This window comes from Cyclopterus lumpus, chromosome 20 (genome assembly GCF_009769545.1).
Source record: "Cyclopterus lumpus isolate fCycLum1 chromosome 20, fCycLum1.pri, whole genome shotgun sequence".
In the NCBI taxonomy this organism is placed as follows: Eukaryota; Metazoa; Chordata; class Actinopteri; order Perciformes; family Cyclopteridae; genus Cyclopterus; species Cyclopterus lumpus.
This window is the reverse complement of record NC_046985.1, coordinates 10,067,738-10,088,240: the sequence shown is the minus strand read 5'-3', so window position 1 is coordinate 10,088,240 and position 20,503 is coordinate 10,067,738. Positions and strand designations below refer to the sequence as shown.

The window sequence follows — 20,503 nt, the reverse complement described above, 5'->3', positions numbered from 1 at the left end:
AATGGCAGAAGTTGTGTTAATTTCCTATTTGAAATGACAAAAGTGTATAGTGTCAATAATGAATATTAATTTTGAAAATTGTGTAACACATAGCTATTGAGTTTTGAAATCAACTTAATTTGTGTCTTTATAGGTGTTGTTCATATTCACCATACTTTCTCTCGTGTGTCACAAAATGTTGTTTTTCGATAATGTTTCTGTTGTTGTCTGTCTTCAGTGAATGATCAGGAGAGATTAATTAGATGCTACTTTGTCAGAAGTATGGATGCATGGATTAGTCAAATTTAGTTTTCAACAAAACACACAAACACAATTGAAATATAATTCGCTTTGTAGCTGAAATGTACATTTGCATTTATTAATAACCTTGACCCTTAATCTATTAAATGACACATTTGTGATATAACTTTGTAGCAAAAAATGATGTCATGTTGGTTGCCATTTGCAGGGGTATGATTTTCCAGAGCTAACACGCTCGTATGAGGTTGGGATCCTTTGACGGCTCGGCTCACATGTGGCTTTAACACGTGTGAGGCATTTCTTTGACAGCTACACTAGCCAGCCCTCTGGACACTAGAAACAGACTTTGTTAGCGTGTGTCTGCGTTGTGTTGAGGCCAAGCTCACGTGAGGAAGAGTTTAAATCAAAGTTTAGCGTATGTTAAATGTCAGTGTTTTTCTGACTGGGCAAAATAAAATGTTGATTTACATCCAGACCCTGGGAATGCAATTAGTCTTTTAGATGTTTCCCTGTGAAATGCAAAAACCTTCAAGACCGTTATGATATATGATAGCCCGTTAAATGACACGGGGTTGGGATTTTGTATTGCCGTTCTCAATTATATTTGAGTGACAAGAAACACTGCCGATTATTTGGGAGCGGTTTCATTTCACACATATTTTGAATATGATGGTATGAAGATGTAAATGGGAGTGTAAAAGCATCAATTCAGATATTGTTAAATAGAGAATATTTCAAACAATTATGCATCAGTAATACAGTAGAACGTATTTGTACAATTAAACTTGAGTGTGCATTCGACAGTGTGTTGGCTGCTGAGCTGATCACTTTATTATTTGCTGATAGACTTGGTCACAGAAAGCAGGCTGCAGCCTTCTAGTGTACTTTCATTTCTAACAGACACATATGGACTATATTTAAATAATAAATTACGACATATTGGGCAAAACATAGGAGACTCATAATGTGGATTTAAGATCACATACAGATGTTTGACCATGCTGGTGTTTTTGCACATTTTAACCCATATACTTAAAACCAGATAGAGATTAGAGGAGGCATACAGTATGAGAAGCTACTGTCTCAAAGCTATGCTCCAATTGCATGGTTCACATTCAAAAGTCCCAATATTTGGACATGTTTTAAAATGTTCTTCTGAGGGGAATGGTACATACATGCAGTCTTTTTACAAGATATATGTTATATTTTTATGCTTATAGATTGTTGTGTGTATATACACATATGTATATTTGTACTTAATTCCTTTTCCTGTTCTGTCACTGCTGCTATCCCAATGTCGTTTGGGATAAATAAAGTTCTATTTTATGTTATTAAATGGTTGCAAAGGATAGTCAGACAACTTTCATTGTATAATCTTTTATCTTTTCACATTTGTGACAATAACATTAGAATACAATTCTGTTTGGAAGCTAACTCTTCATATGTAGAGCTTCAAAGCCACATGTATGTTATACATCTATATGATCTATGAAAAATCGCAAAAGAATTACCAGTATTATCCTTTGATGTGTAATACAGAATTGAGAATGACAAAAAGTGCATTTTGTGCAACCAGCAACACATAAAACAATACAATTAACCTTTGTTTCCTTTACATATTATTAATTTCTTAATGAATTAACTTTGAAATGTTTCTGTGTTTATCGACCTTTCAGTCCCAAAGCAACTCAAACATTCCCTCAGAAGGACACAGTCAGCCTCTTCTTCATGTAAAGAAAAGCCAGGTACGTAGCTCCCCCTAGAACACCGATCAACAGGGTGGTGCCAAGAATAACCGGTGCGTTCTTCCTGGCCACGCGAAAAGCCACAGGAAGGACAGCAGAGATGAGGATGTTGTTGACATGGCCCAGCACTCTCCTAAAGGCCGGGCGCTCCACCACGCGCTCGTAGTACGTCTCCAGGTTACCGCGGTTACCGCAGCCCCAGAAGCGGCGGGAGAGGCCGAGGAACTTGAGGCGGTGCAAGGTGACTGCCAGAGAGACGTCGGCCATGCTGAAGAAATCCCCACACAGCCAGGACTGACTGCCTTCTTCTACAGGTGGAAGGCAAGGAGACAAGAAGTACAAAAGGCAAACAGGTAACATGGTATTCAAAATGCTACTGCCATCTCATTTGAACTGGGTTTCAAGAGCCACTACTGTTAATATGAACACCGTCACAAAATGTAAAATGTTGTCATTTATTGTGTCACTATTCATGGTAAATTGGTTGCTAAGTGACAAGCTATTGTAGCTGTGTACCTGGTGTTTCCTCCACCCTCCTCTGTAGCTCTGTCTCGACCTGGTCCATCACGCTCTCCAGTTCATCCAGAAGCTTCTTCAGGTACTTCATGTTGTCATGGTCAAACAACTTGGACTGCAAATAACATTTTCATATAGAAATGCAGTAGTGTACATTTACTTTATTTCACATTTTATAACAGAGTATTGTGAACATGTAATCGTATGCTGTTTAGGCTGTTTAGTTTGTCTTCAAAATAATTGCAATAAAACCTCACTAATACCCGGAAAGCCCATGCTGCACTCTTTCAGCTATGATTTGTTAAAGAAAAGAAAATGTATTTTGAGTTATGTACTGTTTCTGCAGGTCCAGCTACTAGTAGTTCACTTAAAAAAAACATTAATCTACAATTTAATACATTAAATGTGTGATTTTAGTGTGGCCACATCAAAACACACAAAAAGCTACTTTGCTTATAGTTAGCTTCAGCAGTGGATTGATAAGTTTGTTTGTTTGTTTGTTTGTTTAGTTTCCTAGATGACTAGATGTAGCTACAGTCCAAGAAGCAGCAATATATCTCCATGTGTTAGGCAATTAATTGTTCTTCAAATAGGTTAGTTGTCCTTTTATGTAAAAAGTACACATATAGCGCGTTAATTCAAAAGGACCACATTGATTGTGAGGAACAACATATTTACTGCTCAAGTTTAGAAACCCCACACTGGGGCCTCCCATATGATGCATACACCCAAAAAAACGGAAGAAAAAATAACTTACTTTCAAGCGCCTCTGTTTGGCTATATAAGCTTCTTTGAGCTCTGGGTTCTGCTCTGCCAGTTTCTTCAGCTCAGACTGTGTGTGTCCGATCTGTGCTGTCACACAAAAACACAGCATCATGTCAGAGACAAGTCTACGAATATCAGATGTGTACCTTTCCTTTCATGCAACATCTCATGATCATACACCGATAGCTTCATGTTAACAGTCAAATATAAAAGCATGCAGACAAGAATGAAAGGTGTTCAACTATATAGCATATTTGGAATTTGAGTCGTGCAGTATGAGTGTACTCCAGAACAATCTGCACTGTCTTCATGATACCATCTCAGCACAGAGTGAGATCTCTGTAGAGTTATTCCAAATATGCAACAAGGGAGCTCATCTAGTACAACAGAAAGTGAATTTGGCAAATTGGACACCGTTACGTGTGTGCATGAATGCCGTCGGACCAAAGCTGTAAAAAACTACTCAAAAGCATCTTACTTCGTATACAGGCGGCAGCATATGCTGGGATGTGGGAGTCCACCGTGATCTCGGGGTGAAGGATGCAGCCATGGGTGTAGGCATCCATCTGTAGTGAGTCCAGCAGCTCTCTGTAGTGCTGCACTCTGTGGTAGTATGTGCTGCCCTCTTCAGGGATCAGCTTAGGTGTGCCTTCTGGAGACAAACAAGGCATCCAAAGGAAGGAGCAATGCTGTCACTTTGTTTCCTTACAACTTTTCTCAGAAGAGAATCGAAGCAGGTTTTTTTTTTATTACACTGCAAGCTTGTCTCGGAAAGAATACACAGGGGTTGGGGAAAAGTGTTTTTTTTAGCTGAAATACTTCCATGCTTACCAGGTTTTTTCTCCTTTTAAAGGCGACCGGGTGAGACTCTTTGAACAAAGGTATTGTGGGTCAGTGCGAATAAAGAAAAAATGGAAAATTCAAAAAGAATATGGAATGAAAGATTGAAAAAACAATATGAAATGTATAGCCAAATGAAACCTAAAATATGTGATTTTTTAAATCAAAGAATGAACAAAATACCTGAAAGAAGAAAACAAATGTGTGAAAACTAAGTCGTAACGTCTGTTGAATGGAGCCCGCCGTGTAATCCAGCTTTTGCTATAATATATCAAAACAGTTTAGCACAAAGTCTTCATTTAGTCTCACCAGCATTGAAACTCTGCTCCAGGTAGTCCATGATCTGAGTTGAGTCACAGATGACGTCGTCATTGTGGACTAGAAACCGGCACCTCACCAGTGGGATTCAGATGCATGAACCAGGGCTCGTTGTGTTCACGGAGAGGCAGGCTCACATCATACTCCTCACAGAGCAAACCTTTCTCTGCTATGGCCAGACGCACCTGCAAATCAAGTTTAGACACCGACTTGTGGTACTATGAAATAATGATCAAATGATTTGTATAAGTAATGGGATATTCCTTGGAGGAATACACATAAATGGTCATAAAAGACACTTTTAAATTCAAGGTTTTCTTCCAGTTGGGACCAGATAAAAAAGGCACAACAGATCACATTTTTGCATTAAAGTACAAACTGTATGGTTCTTCTTTGAGGAGACACATTTTACCAACAGATGTAATGGCAGTGTCCACGGGTATCTCGAATCACTAGATGGTTCACTGACTTTATGACATACATAAACATTGGAAAAAAATGTGTCTGCAGAGATCTCTTCGAATCTGTGGTGAGGAGCTGTCCACTGGACGGTGGTGCTGAGACGTGGAGACGCTCACCTTCTGGGAATTGAAGGACTGCGTCCAGTGATAAAGCGTGAGTTTCGATCCGCTTTGCTTTAACAATCGTTGCCACATTCCTGATGTGCATCTGGTTCTGGGTCCTCTCTAGAAGGGCTGTTTTCTCATCTTGGGATTCCGGGCTGTTTTCCGACGCCATTTTTATCTGTCAGTATGTTCGGGGGACAAGTGAGGGCAGCACACCTTATCACCGTCAACAAATAATAAATGCGCCCCCTCCTGGCTTGGAGTACATTAATCATCATTCTTCAATTTGATAGTATTCCGAACAAACTTTTGAAACATATTTTTTGCGATAAGCTATGTATATGTTTACAGTTTACACACGTTTTTCCCCATCTTGTGATTTTTCTTTCTTCTTCATTTCTCTCACCTTTTCGTTGTTCTCGAGGGCTGCATCATGTTGCTATATGTTCTGGAAGTAATAGTATATTTGACCCATTGGCCATTCAAATAGAAATAACTATTTTTACTAACACAAGACGTTAAACGAATAGGTATACACATTTACAATGTAAGAAATAAAGACAGCAAAAGGTTTACACATGACCATTTTTTCACACTACACAGTTCAACACTCTAACTCAATCATACTATTCCAGCTCTACAATAAATGCAGGTGGACAGCAGAGGTCGCTGTATTCTATTCCTTCAACGTCTAAGCTACTGTTGGTGTTCCACAAGCTGTTTTTGATCAGCAGAAAGTGGTAACATTGAAGTCCACTAGTGTCACGTAAGGTAATACACACACACACACACACACACCACACACACGCACACACTCACACACACACACACACACACACACACACACACACACACACACACACATATATATACACACACATCCACTTACTGCAAACAATAACTGTGTTTAAGCTCTCGATATATATAGCAGTAATAATAAGGTACTATGACATTAATACATTATTTATTTTAATTGAGTATACAATCAAACAAGAATGAGGCTATTACATATGTGTTTCTAAATTATTAGCCTGCAGGTACAGTATATACTGTATAGATAGCTTATATTATTAAGCCTCATAAAGTAGGTCATATAATTGCTGTTGTGTAACTGGGCAATAAGATAAAACAATTATAATCCTAACCTCACTAATGATAACTACAGACAATTGGTACAATTGCGTGGGTGTTATGGAAATGGTAATGGTGGGAATTTATATATGTGTAAAGTACTTCTTTCAAATGTAAGTGGTTTGGTGAGAAAGAGAGAGAAAGAGAGAGGGAGGGAGAGAGAGAGAGGAGAGAGAGTAAAGAGAGAAGAGAGGGGAGGGAGAGGAGAGAGAGAGAGAGAGAGAGAGAGAGAGAGAGAGAGAGAGAGGGGAGGGAGGTCCCTGTGGCGTGACGTTGCGATTGGCTCAGTGTCTTTCCTCAGCAGGGACCCGACGCCTCTCGCTCCCTCTGTGATCAGTGGGCTGAGAGGGGGGAGAGACGAGCGACACACAACGGAGAATCCGGCGTGCGCCTCCGGTAAATGGACGCCCACCATTCACACCTGTACACTTACCGTTACGCATGCCTTTTGTATTGCATGTCAGTGTCTGGAAGTACCAGCCTACTGTCCTCACCGTGCTATTTTATGTTCCTCTAGTCATCATCTCGTTGGCTCATCCTTTCATCACACCACCGGTCCTGGATCCCCCAACCACGGTCCTGGAGACGCCTGAGTCTGCAGCAGTCGCACGATCTGCTTTATTTCCAGCCTATATCTGAATGACGGGCGGAAGGTTTGATTTCGACGACGGTGGGCACTTACTGCGGGGGGTGGGAGGATGGCAAAGCCCACGGACACGGCATCTGCACCGGACCCAAGGGCCAGGGCGAGTACGCCGGGTCCTGGTCGCACGGCTTTGAGATAGTGGGAGTGTACACCTGGCCCAGCGGGAATAACCCTAAAACCAGGGGCTACTGCGGTCCCAGGGGAAAGCGGCACGGGCTCGGTGTGGGAGAAGTGAAAGGGAAGTGGATGTACCGCGGAGAGTGGGAGTCACGGGTTTGTAAGGGTCGTACCCTTGATCCGGCAAAGCCACAACACCACCGCGAGATACGAACTGTACACTTGAGAGCAAACGGGCTGCAGGGATGGATATGGGATCGAAACCTACGGCGATGGCGGTAGAAAGCCTTTGTTGTAGGGACATGGCCCAATGTTTGTTCATAACGTGTGGTGTCGCTTTAACGGACTGATGATGCGCTATATAGCGTTTGTGTGTGCGCGCGTGCGTGGCGTGTGTGTGTTTTGTGGCGTGCGTGCGTGTGTGTGGAGGATGCTCACACTCAAACTGAGGGGAGGCTATTGGAAATACATCAGTGCATGAATCTCCCAAATGCTATGGATCCGATTTGAAGCTGATATTGCGCACTGCGCACCGTGGTCAGCGCATACAATTACCCCCCCCCCCCCCCCCCCCCCCCCCCCCCCCCCCCCCCCCCCCCCCCCCCCCCCCCCCCCCCCCCCCCCCCCCCCCCCCCCCCCCCCCCCCCCCCCCCCCCCCCCCCCCCCCCCCCCCCCCCCCCCCCCCCCCCCCCCCCCCCCCCCCCCCCCCCCCCCCCCCCCCCCCCCCCCCCCCCCCCCCCCCCCCCCCCCCCCCCACCCCCCCCCCCCCCCCCCCCCCCCCCCCCTGTAATGCTAACTTGCTGGATACAGTTTAGGTTAATAGTTCCTCTATTATTATTCCAATGCACAGCTCATTTGGCAACTACCGGTTGCTCCTCATATGACTGTGGGAGGAAAGTGACTTCTGTTGCCAGTTCAGTGGCACCATGCCCCGGCTAGAAGGAGTTTGGAAATCAGAGCAAAACAGTCAGTTTGGAGCCAATTATAGCCAGACTATCGGCCCTACTTCTGCACCATTTTCACATTCAACTGCAAACATCTTCTTCAGGTGCATCGAAAATGCATAAATGTCAGTGCTGTAAAAGTGGATCATTTGTCTAATTCACTTCATAAATTGAAAATACACAAATGCATTCAGCCAAGTCATACCCAGGACACTCTCTTAGACTTTAACTGAATGTGAGAGGTCAGTGCAAGCCCCCTTCTCAGAGCTTTGACCTCCCTAATCAGTGGTGTGCTCACAGACTGTCTAGAAACATCCTGACAGGCCCACAAACACAAGTGCTTGCAAGCAATGCAGGAGGCCTATTACAGACGGTCCTCTCTGGTTATAAAACATCCAAGTTGTTGGGTGATTTGTGAGCATCATCTCCACTAACGGCAGCCTTATGGTGCCGAATAAATGCCTCACAATTGATGGTTACAGAGGGCTGGGCTTGGGAAATCAGCTGATCCTAGAGGATCTACAGAACATCTGGCCGTCTGACCCGGCAACATCCTGATAACTTGATCTGCAGGGTCACCCATATGAACTGCAGAGCAGAGCCAGCCTGTTAATCTCACACTGTTTATCCATCTAAATTCCTGCCCGGTCTAGTATATCATTTTCTGATAGAATCTGACAATTATGGCTTATCTACTTGTGTTGGTCAATGAGATTTGATTGCTGGCTTAACAAGCCTTTCTTATTATTAGGATCAGTATTGTAATATGATGCTCCGAAGAAGCTACAGTAGGACATCACATGCTCATTGGGCTCAGCAGCACCAAATGGGAATTAATGAAGTATTCCTCTCATTATGTGACTCATAGCAACTCCCTGTCGTCAGAGACAAACGGATGGTGGTGAATGTGCCTACTGTCAGTGGGGGGAGTTATTGGCCGCCTGAAAATAGGCTCCTAGCTGAGTGATTCACATTCATCCCAAGTGATCCTGAGTATCAGTGCCTTAATCAAATCTCTGTGATTGAGTTAGTTATGCTCACAGTCCCAGATCTGAGGGAAAGGGGAAGAAAACATTTCATTAGCTGACATACTCTGCACCCCTACAGCAAGGCACCTCTGTGCTCCCACATTGCAATGCTGTTTCTTAGTGCAGATGTAGAGAATATCTGGTCAGCAAAATGCAGAGGAAACAGATAACCTTTTTGTTACAGTCCCCACGAGTACCAACATAAAGCGAAACTCACTGTAGCTATGACAGTACATGTACTTTAAATTATTTTGAGATAGTTTATAGGCAGACATTTTCTAAGCTTGGACACTCTTTCACTTGATTGAGATAAAGTCATTATGAGACCACTTTTCTATCATAACTGGCGATGCTTCTCCGAGAATGAGTCTTAATTTAAACAAACAAAACAAAAGTATTTACCTGGTTAATACAGGATTTCAAATTAGGGACTGTAACACCGATCAATACAAATTATTATATATCATGTGTGGAAGTATTAAAGTACAGTTCAATGCCGTATTGCATTTCTTCATCCCATTAAAAGTGGCTCAAAAGAGGGGTCAGAACCACAAGATGATTTAGATGTATTTCCTTCTGATCTATCTCTAATCTCTAAACTAAAAAAATCTCTAAGCTAAAAAAAACTTGAGAGTTTGACCCTAAAAATATTTACATTAAACAATTTGAGAAGGAAAACTCACTCTTTGGTGGAACTAATCACAACTCATTAACATATACAACACGTGAGTGGATGTCACAAGCAGGACACTGCTTCATTTAAAGGGCTCATAAGGTAAAACAGTTGGGACCCACTAGGATCTGATGTATGCAGTAGTTGTAACTAGTCTGATTCAGTTAGTCTGACCTCTATTGGTTCTTCAGGTACCTATCAAGGCCAGTGGATGGGTGGGATGCGACATGGCTATGGAGTGCGTCAGAGTGTTCCCTATGGCATGGCCACAGTCATCCGCTCTCCTCTCCGCACGTCTCTGGCCTCCCTGCGCTCTGAGCAGAGCAACGGCACAGTGCTCCAGGACCTCTCCTCCCCCGCAGACATGCCGACAGGCAGTCGTGGTGGCTTCGTCCTTAACTTCCACTCAGACAGCGAGGTTGTCACCGGTAAGAAGAAGGGCCTGTTCCGCCGAGGCTCGCTCTTTGGCAGCCTTCGGCAGCTGCGCAAGTCTGACTCTCGGACCTCTATCTCCAGCAAGCGCAGCTCGGCGCGCAGTGATGCAGCCATGAGCCGCATCAGCTCCAGTGATGCCAACTCTACCATATCCATCGGCGATGGCGAGCTGCCAGATGAGGACCTACCTCTCGAGGACCATGTGGATGCCACCACCACTGAGACCTACATGGGTGAATGGAAGAACGACAAGCGCAATGGATTTGGTGTTTCAGAGAGATCCAATGGATGAAGTACGAGGGAGAGTGGCTTAACAACAAGCGCCATGGTTACGGGTGCACAGTTTTCCCAGATGGCACCAAAGAAGAAGGGAAGTACAAAATAACGTGCTGGTGCGTGGAATAAGGAAGCAGTTGATTCCTCTTAAGAACCCAAAACCAAAGAGAAGGTGGACCGGGCTGTGGAGCAGCACAGAGGGCTGCAGCCCATCGCCAGGAGTAAAGTGGAAATAGCAGCTTCCAGGTACTGTGTTTATGTTCATTCCTGCTTCTGTATGCATGTGGGTGTATACTGTGTAAACACTAAACACACAGGGCCAACATCCTCAGGTGTTTATTGTCACCACTGAGGAGTCAAAGCGGCACAGTCTTGTGTAAGTGCAGTCCAATGACAACGGCTCCGACCTTTATACATCATCAACAGTCAGTGTAGCCGGTGTCATCATTTTGTTATTATTCTCTGCCCATATCTTTCATTCCCAGGGAGAGGGGTCGGGCATCTTGAGTGTGTGTGTTGGTCTGTGAATGTGGGAGAGAGAGATGTGTGTGAACAGTATAGCCTTACCTGCGCCCGTGCCAAGTGCGTCTCGTGTGCCAATAACGATTACCTGGTCCTCCGGCCAAGTATTGCTCTGATGTGGCATCTGCTCTTTAACAGGTGGATGAGATGTGACCTTTTCCTTTAAAGCCTCCCTCCTACTGGGACACAGTTCAGCATACGCAGCATCACTTTGACATCCTCTGGTTTAATAGCATCAGGGAATCATTAGACTGAAGACTGTGAGGATGTGTACAAGCTGTGAAAAGGTCTCTATGCAATACCACATATTATGATTTTTTTTGGTTCTCTTTTTCTCCAGAGGTGCACAGGAATTGCATGCATGAAAACATACTGACAAGCATGTTTAATACAAACAAAGCAAAACAATTTATTGTATTTCTGACACGCACTCGGCACAAAGAAAATGTACACTCGTACTCACCCACAAACAATGGCAATTCCAAAACAATTACTAAGTCAATCAAATAATTAACAGAAACATAATAAGCTATGATCAGTTAATCATTTTACTCCTGCTAGGCACAGCTTCACAAACCTCCATGAATGTCAACATGAACGTTGTACAAACCTTTATGACAATCCAACCAATTGTTGTTGAGGACATTTCACTAAAAAACAAAAACGTCCACCTCAGGTTGGCACTACAGGAAACATCAGGGATGTTACTGTGATCCGTCATCTGGTAACCATGAACATCCTGCGCAAAATCCGTACATAAATCCATCGAGTAGATGTTGGCATGTTTCTCAGGAGGCACTACAATAATAATTAGGGGATCATCTAAAGTCTTTACGATTCCTCCGCTGTGCTCCATGAATATGAGGGACCACATTTTACAACAAAATGAAATCAGTACTTTGTGCTCTCGTCATTTGTAATAGCTTTCATTAGTTCACATTCAACACTGAAGGATTATCAATATTTATTTTACCTGATAAAATAAAATACACACACTCAACATGATGGAGACTAAATAAATAACAGTATTAGCTCAGGGCCTCAGTAGTAGCAGATGAATAGCAGGCTTTATTATAATATCCAGACATTCTTTTTAAATCGAATAATTCCTCTCCAGCGGGCGGGGAGAGAAAATGCTTTATTCGGCAGATTTCAAGAATATAAGATTACATAAAGGTGGATTTAACAGGCTTAGTATAAAAAGGACTGCATGCATGTTTGTTCCACAGATAACATTCATGATAGTGATATCAGCAAAGGCCAGCGAGGTTGTGATAAACCCACTGGGAAAAAAGAGCAAGATGTATAATGTGTTGAAAGAAAAAGCCATCTGATCTCCTATGTGCCTGTGCATTGGAGCAACAATTTACAGCAGAAGGAAACACATAACCTGATGCATAACGTTAAGGCAACAGCAGTAAAAGCATTCAAGCTGATTCAAAGTGTTTATGGCGTCAAACAAGGTCCCCTGTACTGTTGTAAGTGATCAAATTACTGCCTGGTATGTGCCGCTCCATCGTGTGCTGCTGCTGGAAATCTCACAGCAGGCTCCTCCGTTCTCCTGTATTTGTGTAGTTGAACAGCGAGAATGACAGACTGCGACAGTTGTATCCAAGCAGGTTATGCAAGTCTCATTATACAGTGCACGGCAAAAGATGCACTCGTATCGATCCCACTCTAGTCACATGACTCTCTGTCTTTGAATGTGGAGCGTACCCAAAGGGAGGGGAGATAAGGGGAGGGAGACAGGGCTGGTAGAAAGGCGGAGAGAGTAGAAGTAAATTGAAATTAGAGGTCTAGGGGATAAATGGTGATTGGATAATATGGGGAGGAGGGGGGTGGGGTCTGAGATCTGGAGTGGACCGAAATGAAAAGAGCAAAATAAAAATAAAAAAGGGTACAGAGGGGGCAAACCCACCCCTATCCTGGGAATTGCTGTCCAGAAGAGCTATCCCATCAGCCTCTGGGGTGGAGCTAATGACGTCATGCTTGTGATCAGCCAATCGATAGAGAGCTAGTGCGCTTAGGTGGAGTGGAGTTCTGTGTCTGTGACCCCCATTCACTGTAGTCAGCCTTATCACTGTCAAATGCACTTCTACTCAGTGTGTATGTGTGTGTGGTGTGTGGTGTGTGTGGTGTGTGTGTGTGTGTGGTGTGTGTGTGTGTGTGTGTGTGTGTTTCAGAGGCCTGTGAACTGAGATAAGTGCCATTGAAGAGTTTACTGTGTCATGATGCTTCTCCCACAAAGCCTTTTTGTTACAGATCAGCAGTTTAGGTATCCTGGTGTCTCAGTGGTGTGTCAGTCTATACTCTGTGTAATCTACTGTACTGAACTGTTCCACCTAAACTCACTATGCTATCTCATAAGAGCAGGCGTCTTCAAATTAAGCGTGCGTGTGTGTGTGTGTGTGTGTGTGTGGTGTTAAAATGACCTTTCCAAAGCTACAGAGTTGCATATTGGTTTACATTTCTACACAGCTTCTTTCATCTTCTATCTGATTCTTTTTCTTAGTGTAAGTTGTCCGTGCATGGAGGCCAAGGGTGTGTGTCCATTTGATAGTACTGTTTGCTCTGCACACTCTATTGAAAGATTAACCAACACCTAATATGCAGCTCCATTGGAATAGGAAAGATATTTATATGATGTTTATTTTTTTCTTCACTGCAATCAGCAAAAAGATGAGTCTAATGATATTCAGGAGTGTTTAGTGTTGACCATCATCACCTCGGCGAGTGAGGCTGTTTTTGGCTTTGTTTTGCTTGATTTTGGTGGCGATCCAAAATAAGTATAACTTTAATAATAACTAACCTGTTGTAGGTTGACAGGTGTCCAGGAGAAGGAAATGTTATACTTCTTATACATTATATTGCAATTGCCATTTTATTCAGTAGTAAAACATCACACATGTGTATTGTACTCTTTTTCTCTCTCTCTTCTCTCGCTCTCTCTCTCTCTCGCTCTCTCTCTCTCTCTCTCTCTCACACACACACAGCCACACTTACAACCACTTACACACACACAGACTATCTATATGCATTCATTCAATCAGAACTCACCTCTCTCCACACAGCAGGAACACCACACACACGCACAAAATAAACACATACATGCGGCGTGTGCTACTCTGCTAGCCTGTCAGCAGTGAGTACTGACTAAATAAGGCAAGGCATCAGTTGGCTTATCAGCACCAGCCAGGAATATATACCCGTCCCACCACTGATATAGCATCCCGCCATCTCACTCACACTATCATCCCTCCTGAATGTCTGTGCATGTTTGTGTGTGTGTGTGTGTTCTTGTACTTCTATCCCAGTGGGGACTTTTATCTGAGCGCACACAGACCAAAAATGAGGTCCCCACCGGCAGACCCCTCCCAAGAGCTTCTAAACAGTGTGTAGACACGCCCCATGGAGTTTCCTAGGAAGTCACCAGGAAAGGCATTTTCAAGACAAAAATATGTGTGACTATGTATGAATGCGCCCCTAGAATTTAGAATTACTGCAGTCCTCATGAGGTCAGTTGTTCTGGAAATGTGCATCGCTTGTTTGTTCACTCTATTACTTCTATTTATTTTTTTGGGGGGAAAACTTTAAAGTCACATTGAATTGAACTGAATTGAATGTATTGAATTAAAAGAGAGAGATGGATACATGAATATTTCTATATATGTCAGACTATTCTATTTAAGAATTCTCTGATTGCATAAAAAAGCTGAGATGCTCAATAGGACACAGACTATGTGTTGGGAGGTCAACCAGATCATATTCCCAAACTGGTAAAACATGTTTTGGAGGTCCATATGCTCACAAAAAGCTTTTAAGTATCTGCATTTGTGTGTGTGTGTGTGTGTGTGTGTGTGTGTGTGTGTGTGTGTGTGTGTGTGTATGTGTGTGTGTGTGTTGCATTTGTATCCAGGAGTGTTTGTTTATCACCTGCTGTGTGATGACCTCAGCCACTCACCACCTACCCTTTTTGGAGAGAGTTATAGATCAGTCTGTGTTTCAAAATGTGAACAAAATAATCCCATCCCAGAGTACATTACGTTCCACCTTGGCTGTCCTCGATGGGGACGATTTCTTCTACTTTAAATAGGGGCAGAGGTGCAATTGAGTTAACTTTGTTTGTGTGTGTGTGTGTGTGTGTGTGTGTGTGCATGTTTGATCTTAGTGATGGTGCCTCCTCTTGTCATTTATGAAGTGGCAAAATGTACAGTACCAATGACGCACAGAGCTTACAGTAACTGTAACTGGTAACTGTGGAAGGGACTGCCAGTCATCTGAATCAGAGTCAGAGTGAGCAAGCCACATCATTCAGTATATTTATCCCCTGACATGTCTCATATTTATGGCGATGTGATGGTGTGAGGTAACACAACATTTATTGCTGACAGGTTCAAATGATGCACACGCACACACACACACACACACACACAAGGAATAATTGACCACATGTGCCTCATATTATCTATATCGGTTACATTAATGACCAGCGTCACTGCCAGCTTGTCCATACAAAAGAGCTATTAATAATATAGCTGATGCAATGGCGCATGCATGGAGAGTTAGTTGAGCAGATTCAAAATGACCCACAGTGAAACAAAATGAAGATTGTGTAATGCGCAATCTTATTCTGTGTTCCACATTATTATCGTTAAGGGAAATCAGAGTGAGCAGAAAGATGACAATCGATGGAACCACGGGAGGAGTGTTCGAGGAATTGATATGAGGAAAGGCCGATGTTGAACTAAGCTATTAGGGCTTGGGAAAAGTACTCATTTATTACAACCATAATAGTATAATCACTAATAATTAATGGTGTCTCACTGTTTTGCAGACCAAATTCTTCATACGCATAACGACAAAAAAAATACTTTAAAAAATGTTAGCCATGATGATGATGATGATGATGATGATGATTGATCTCTCCATCACTCTGATCCAGACTGAAATATCTGGAAACAAGAAACAGCTATTGGAAAGTTTGCCATGCAATGTATTGCTCACATGGCTGTAGACTACTCGTCTTGTCATGTGATTATTACACATCGCTGCTGTAACAGTTAAAAGTTCAACACACAAAATCAATTTAAAAGGAGGTGATGTTAAGAATCAGAGCATATCATATTCCAGGCAGAGGGGAACAGACATGCACCTACTAAGTGGCCCACATGCAAGACACTACATTACTGTTGCCATTGATACTACATAAAAGAAGAAACTAAATGAATACTTTTTCAGAGCGAGAGAAAAAAGCATTTTATTCTCTCCATTCCCGAGAGGAGAACACTTTGGCAGAAATCAACCGACAATAGTTCACACCAAAAAAGAGGGTTTGATAAGGGAAAGAAAGTGTGAACAATCAACAGTTTACTGTATGTGGCGATGACGGCTGGGATAGACGTATTGCCTGGGATAGATATATTGTCTCACTTACACTTACACTGTAGGAACGCTTTGTTTTCGGGGGAGTAGAAGAGAAAGCCTGTGGGGGGGGGGGGGGGGGGGGGGGGGGGTGTAAATGTGAGTGGAGCCTGTGCCGATAGCAGCGGTGATAGGATTGGGTTTCAAACAAAATGCCATTACAATGTGTGGCTGGTAATCTCTCTGAGAACGGCACATATTTCTGCAGCTTCTCAAGAAGGAGTAGGATGAGTCAGGCAGGCGGGTGGTTTCGAGGGGGGGGGGTCATGTGGAGTTCGAGGCTGTTACGAAGAGGTTAACTTGTGGAGTGGTTCACCTGCAATCATTAAAGTACTTCATATACAGATGGTTTACCCGTTGCATTTCCTCTACAATCTTTCCTCAACTTATAATGTAGAGTTTCCTACAACACTGTACTCCCTCCATTATTAAACAGTGAATGGGATTGGAGTGTATCTACTTGTCTCTGAATTAACTGTTTATGTAACAGCGGTTAATGAGAACCGTAGTCGGTGGAGTGAGTTAGATATTGTATTACACGCACTGTGATTTGAAATGTACAGCAATAACGAGTACAAGCAAATGGCGTTTCTGTTCAGTAAGCTTCATCTCCAAGGATTTCCCCGTGTGTGTTCATGTGCATGTGCTATCCTCCTGACGTGACAAGACATGATGTAAAAATCCCAAATGTCAATGTGCAATCGTGTCTAAGTATCTGCACCTGTTCAATAACTGTTATTATGTGTACGTTATTGTATATTGATACATTATGTGTCAATACTCGAAGATGTGTGCAACATGGATCAATGGCTCTTAAGTCTACTGATGAGGTGAATCCAGATAAAAGTCATTGATTTACGAGTCAATAACAGTTCTATTATAATGAGTTGTGGGTTCAGCTAAAGGTGCTCCAGCTCAATATCGGAAAGAGATCCTTAATAACTGTCAATTTAGTGTAGGTTATTGGGTCCACAGTGAGAACACGCTCTCTTTTATTGTTTTTATTTTATATATCAAACAATCTTTGTGTTATGTATTTTGGTGGCCTGTTAAGATGTTTATTTAGACCTCTGAGATATAGTTTATATGGTTGACATATTCTATCGAAGTACATGCCATTTTATATTGCTATATTGTTATTAGGGCTGCAAGTAGCAATTGTTTTCATTATCGATTGATCTGTTCATTATTTTTCTCAATTCATAGCTTGTTTTTTTAAAGACAAATGCACATCTTAATTTCCCAATCCCTAAGGTGACTTCTTCAAATGCCATGCGTTGTCTGACCAACAGTCAACAAGCCAAAAATATTTTGTATCAGAATCTTAAAGCCTCTTAAACTATTAACTTAATTGTCAGAATTGTTGCAGATCATGTTATTGTCTTTTTAAGTTGGTTGGGAGTTGCAGCACTAATCAAGATAAAGTTCAATACTGCCATAAATCCGCTCATGATGCACAATACTATCGGCAATTGCTTACTGAACTGATAGCTATGACTAGTATTGTCCCACTGTACATAATATTACATACAAAAATCCAGAGTCAAGAGTCAAATAACATTAAAATGCACAGATAGAGAATGGCAACAACAATTTATCCATAATAGTTGGTATCCTCAAAACCATTTCAGTCTGTGTTGCCTGAAGCAACTCTTAAATTGTGTCTGTTTTTTTGTACCTGCTAACGCAGTCGTCTCTGACCTCTGGATACTAATGTGCCCCGCTAAATCTGTTCAGCCACTCTGATTGGCTAGCTAGGCCGCTTTCACTCCAGATGTTCACGGATTGGATTATGGAATCATCACTTCTCTTGTTGATTCACAGTATTGCTTTTCCACTTTGAATCCCTTTCGTGAAGCATGCAACCGCTCTTGTCCGTGATGCAGTTTCTTTAGGATTTGTTCAGTCAGTCTGTTTTGCTGTTCACATGTCTTCACGTTGAATATATTTCTATCTATTATCTACTCACTGTCACCTTTCCACAATAACCCACTATATTATATTATTGTAATGATGCAGACCTTGACACATACATAGTTAGCAGTTGCAGTCAATGATAGTGAGGCATTGTTGTGTATATGTATATGTGCTTTTTCAGTCACATGTCTTATGTTCAGCTCATGAAATAACGTTAAAAGATAGATTGCATGATCATAATGTTTTAGCTGTGGTGCAGATGTAACCTCATGCTAATGCTCCTTTTGGCTTTGCACTGAGGAGGATACTGATGGTTGTGTGTATATGATTGTGTGTGCACACGTTTATGTGTGCAGACAGTAGAGTGAGTGGTGGCAGGAGATTGGAGGACAGAGCACAGACCATAATTAAAACTATTCCTTAAACTCAAGTGGTTACCAGGCAATGTGACCTTCACTCGCACAGGTTCAGCTTCGGGTTTTGTAAGAGTTCAGAGAGTCTCGAGCTACCTTGTGCTTGGAAGAAGAAGCTCCGAAGCCAGAGATATATAATAATCATTATTTAATCATAACAAACAAGAGTCATCTGTATACATACATGGTCCAGGCCCGGACGCGCTCACATGGCTTCGCTTCCACAGTCTCCTGACTTAGCCAACAGTTTCTGTCTGGCGTCACCACGTAAGAGACCAAATTCACGTCTCACAATTAGTTTTATTCGCAGTCCATTCACTGAGCTAAGCTCCCATTGGTTAGTGGAGGTATTCATGCAAATACCTTTCAGAGACACAGCATGCTGCTGACCAGCGAATAAGACATAAGGTTCACACCTGAAGGTTAGTTCCATTGGCCACTTCAAAGAATGCCTCCAATCGATAATCTAGCGGGGTCAAAGATCACACTTCCGGTCAAGGACAGGAAGTTCCCCTTCAGAATAAAACCCTATTATCCTGCCTACAGAATAAAAGCAACATCTCAGGTTTCAATCGGCATCCCTTTAACTACTGTCTAAACAATAAAACATCCATTCATTCCCATGCATCATACAATGAATCATTACATTTGTCATTAACAAACAGAATAATAAAACAGTGATCCTCTCTTATGCTTCATAATACATTCCTCAGAATATTCCTCAAATTAATTATCATATCTTTCTTTATGTATTAATTTAAAACATAACCTCTCTTATCTACATGTGCAAGTGTATATAAAATCCACTACAACCTAACAGTTTGCAGCCTCGTAGTTGAACGAGACGCCCCATGGAGTGGCTGTCTGTGTGTGTCTGTGTGTGCGTCTCCTTGTTTTCCGCAAAAGTTGTAAACCTTTTCAGCGTCTTCACTTTGCCAAAGTACACTTAGATGTGTCACATTTTCAAAAAATGTTTGTGCGACATATAGTCAGTCGGCTGTAGTGTGGGTTTGTTCATTTGCTAATTCATTAATACAGACCAGATGCCTGGTTGGACAGCTTGCTCAAGTGTCTCGGGTGGTTACCGTGGTTACTGCCTCACCGCCGTCACCAGCGTGACAGCCATTTGTTGATTTTCTTTATGAAGTAGTGGAGTGAAGAGGCGTTGTTGGTTTCACATTGTGTTTATTCATCCTAATGACATGTCTGGTTCCAGCTGGATTTACAAAAGATTGAAAGACTAGATGCAGCACTATGAAGTCACCTTTATTTACACTCATTCCCAGTGGGTCTCATTATGGCATGTCTAACTAATGGTCCTTTTCAACTTCTCATGCAGATTTGGTGTGTGGGTGTAAATCACAGTAGTCCAAAAGCTTTTGCATGAATGCGTGTTTGCATCATGTACATGTTGCAGGTGTCTAATGGCAGTTGTGTGGCAACATGTCTTGATTTGCATCAGTAGAGCCCTGTGTGTGTCTGCGTTTGTGTGTGAGTTTGTGTTTGTGTGTTTGTGTTTTTGTGTGTGTGTGTGTGTGTGTGTGTGAGTGTGTGTGTGTGAGTGTGTGTGTGTGTGTGTGTGTGTGCTGCAGCTTGTGAGTGTGAAAAACAGACAGATGCTGTCTGACTCACACACAAAACCTGTAGATTCAGTCCTGAGATTCATCTTGAGTTCAGAAAGTTGACTTATGTGATGTTTTTTTAGTTGATGAACCACAATTTAAATAATTGTTTGATTGTTTAAGTCAAGCAAGGATACCAAATATTTCTCTCTCTGTGTGGTTGTCATTTTAAATTGAATATTTTGAGCTCAGGGAAATTGTGGGACATTTTATCGAGATGCACCTTTTTTTCTCCCAATGCCAAATCATAATTGTTTATATTCATGATTCTTCTTTTCTTCACCTGTATTGTGTCATTTATTATTTAATTTGTTGTCATTGTTTGTTTTTTCTCCTCATGTTGAGGGAGGGTCTGTTGTATAAGCCTG

The 20,503-nt window shown here is 42.3% G+C and overlaps 2 protein-coding genes across 2 annotated transcripts in view; one reads left to right on the top strand and one right to left on the bottom strand.

The window, feature by feature from the left end:
* Positions 1-1,675: 1,675 nt before the first annotated feature.
* gdap1 (ganglioside induced differentiation associated protein 1) lies at positions 1,676-5,162 on the bottom strand. Its single transcript, XM_034560233.1, is given in 8 exon segments — positions 1,676-2,293; positions 2,502-2,616; positions 3,259-3,353; positions 3,745-3,918; positions 4,416-4,488; positions 4,490-4,609; positions 5,003-5,056; positions 5,058-5,162. Coding segments are annotated over 8 exon segments (1,089 nt in total). The 3' UTR covers positions 1,676-1,940.
* Positions 5,163-6,422: 1,260 nt separating this feature from the next.
* jph1a (junctophilin 1a) overlaps positions 6,423-20,503 on the top strand; it is a 29,521-nt gene continuing 15,440 nt past the window's right edge. Inside the window, 8 exon segments of the mRNA XM_034560652.1 lie at positions 6,423-6,517; positions 6,639-6,793; positions 6,795-7,031; positions 7,033-7,162; positions 9,721-10,251; positions 10,254-10,343; positions 10,346-10,393; positions 10,396-10,486. Of these exon segments, the coding sequence (XP_034416543.1) occupies positions 6,761-6,793; positions 6,795-7,031; positions 7,033-7,162; positions 9,721-10,251; positions 10,254-10,343; positions 10,346-10,393; positions 10,396-10,486 (1,160 nt within the window). The 5' untranslated portion in view covers positions 6,423-6,517; positions 6,639-6,760.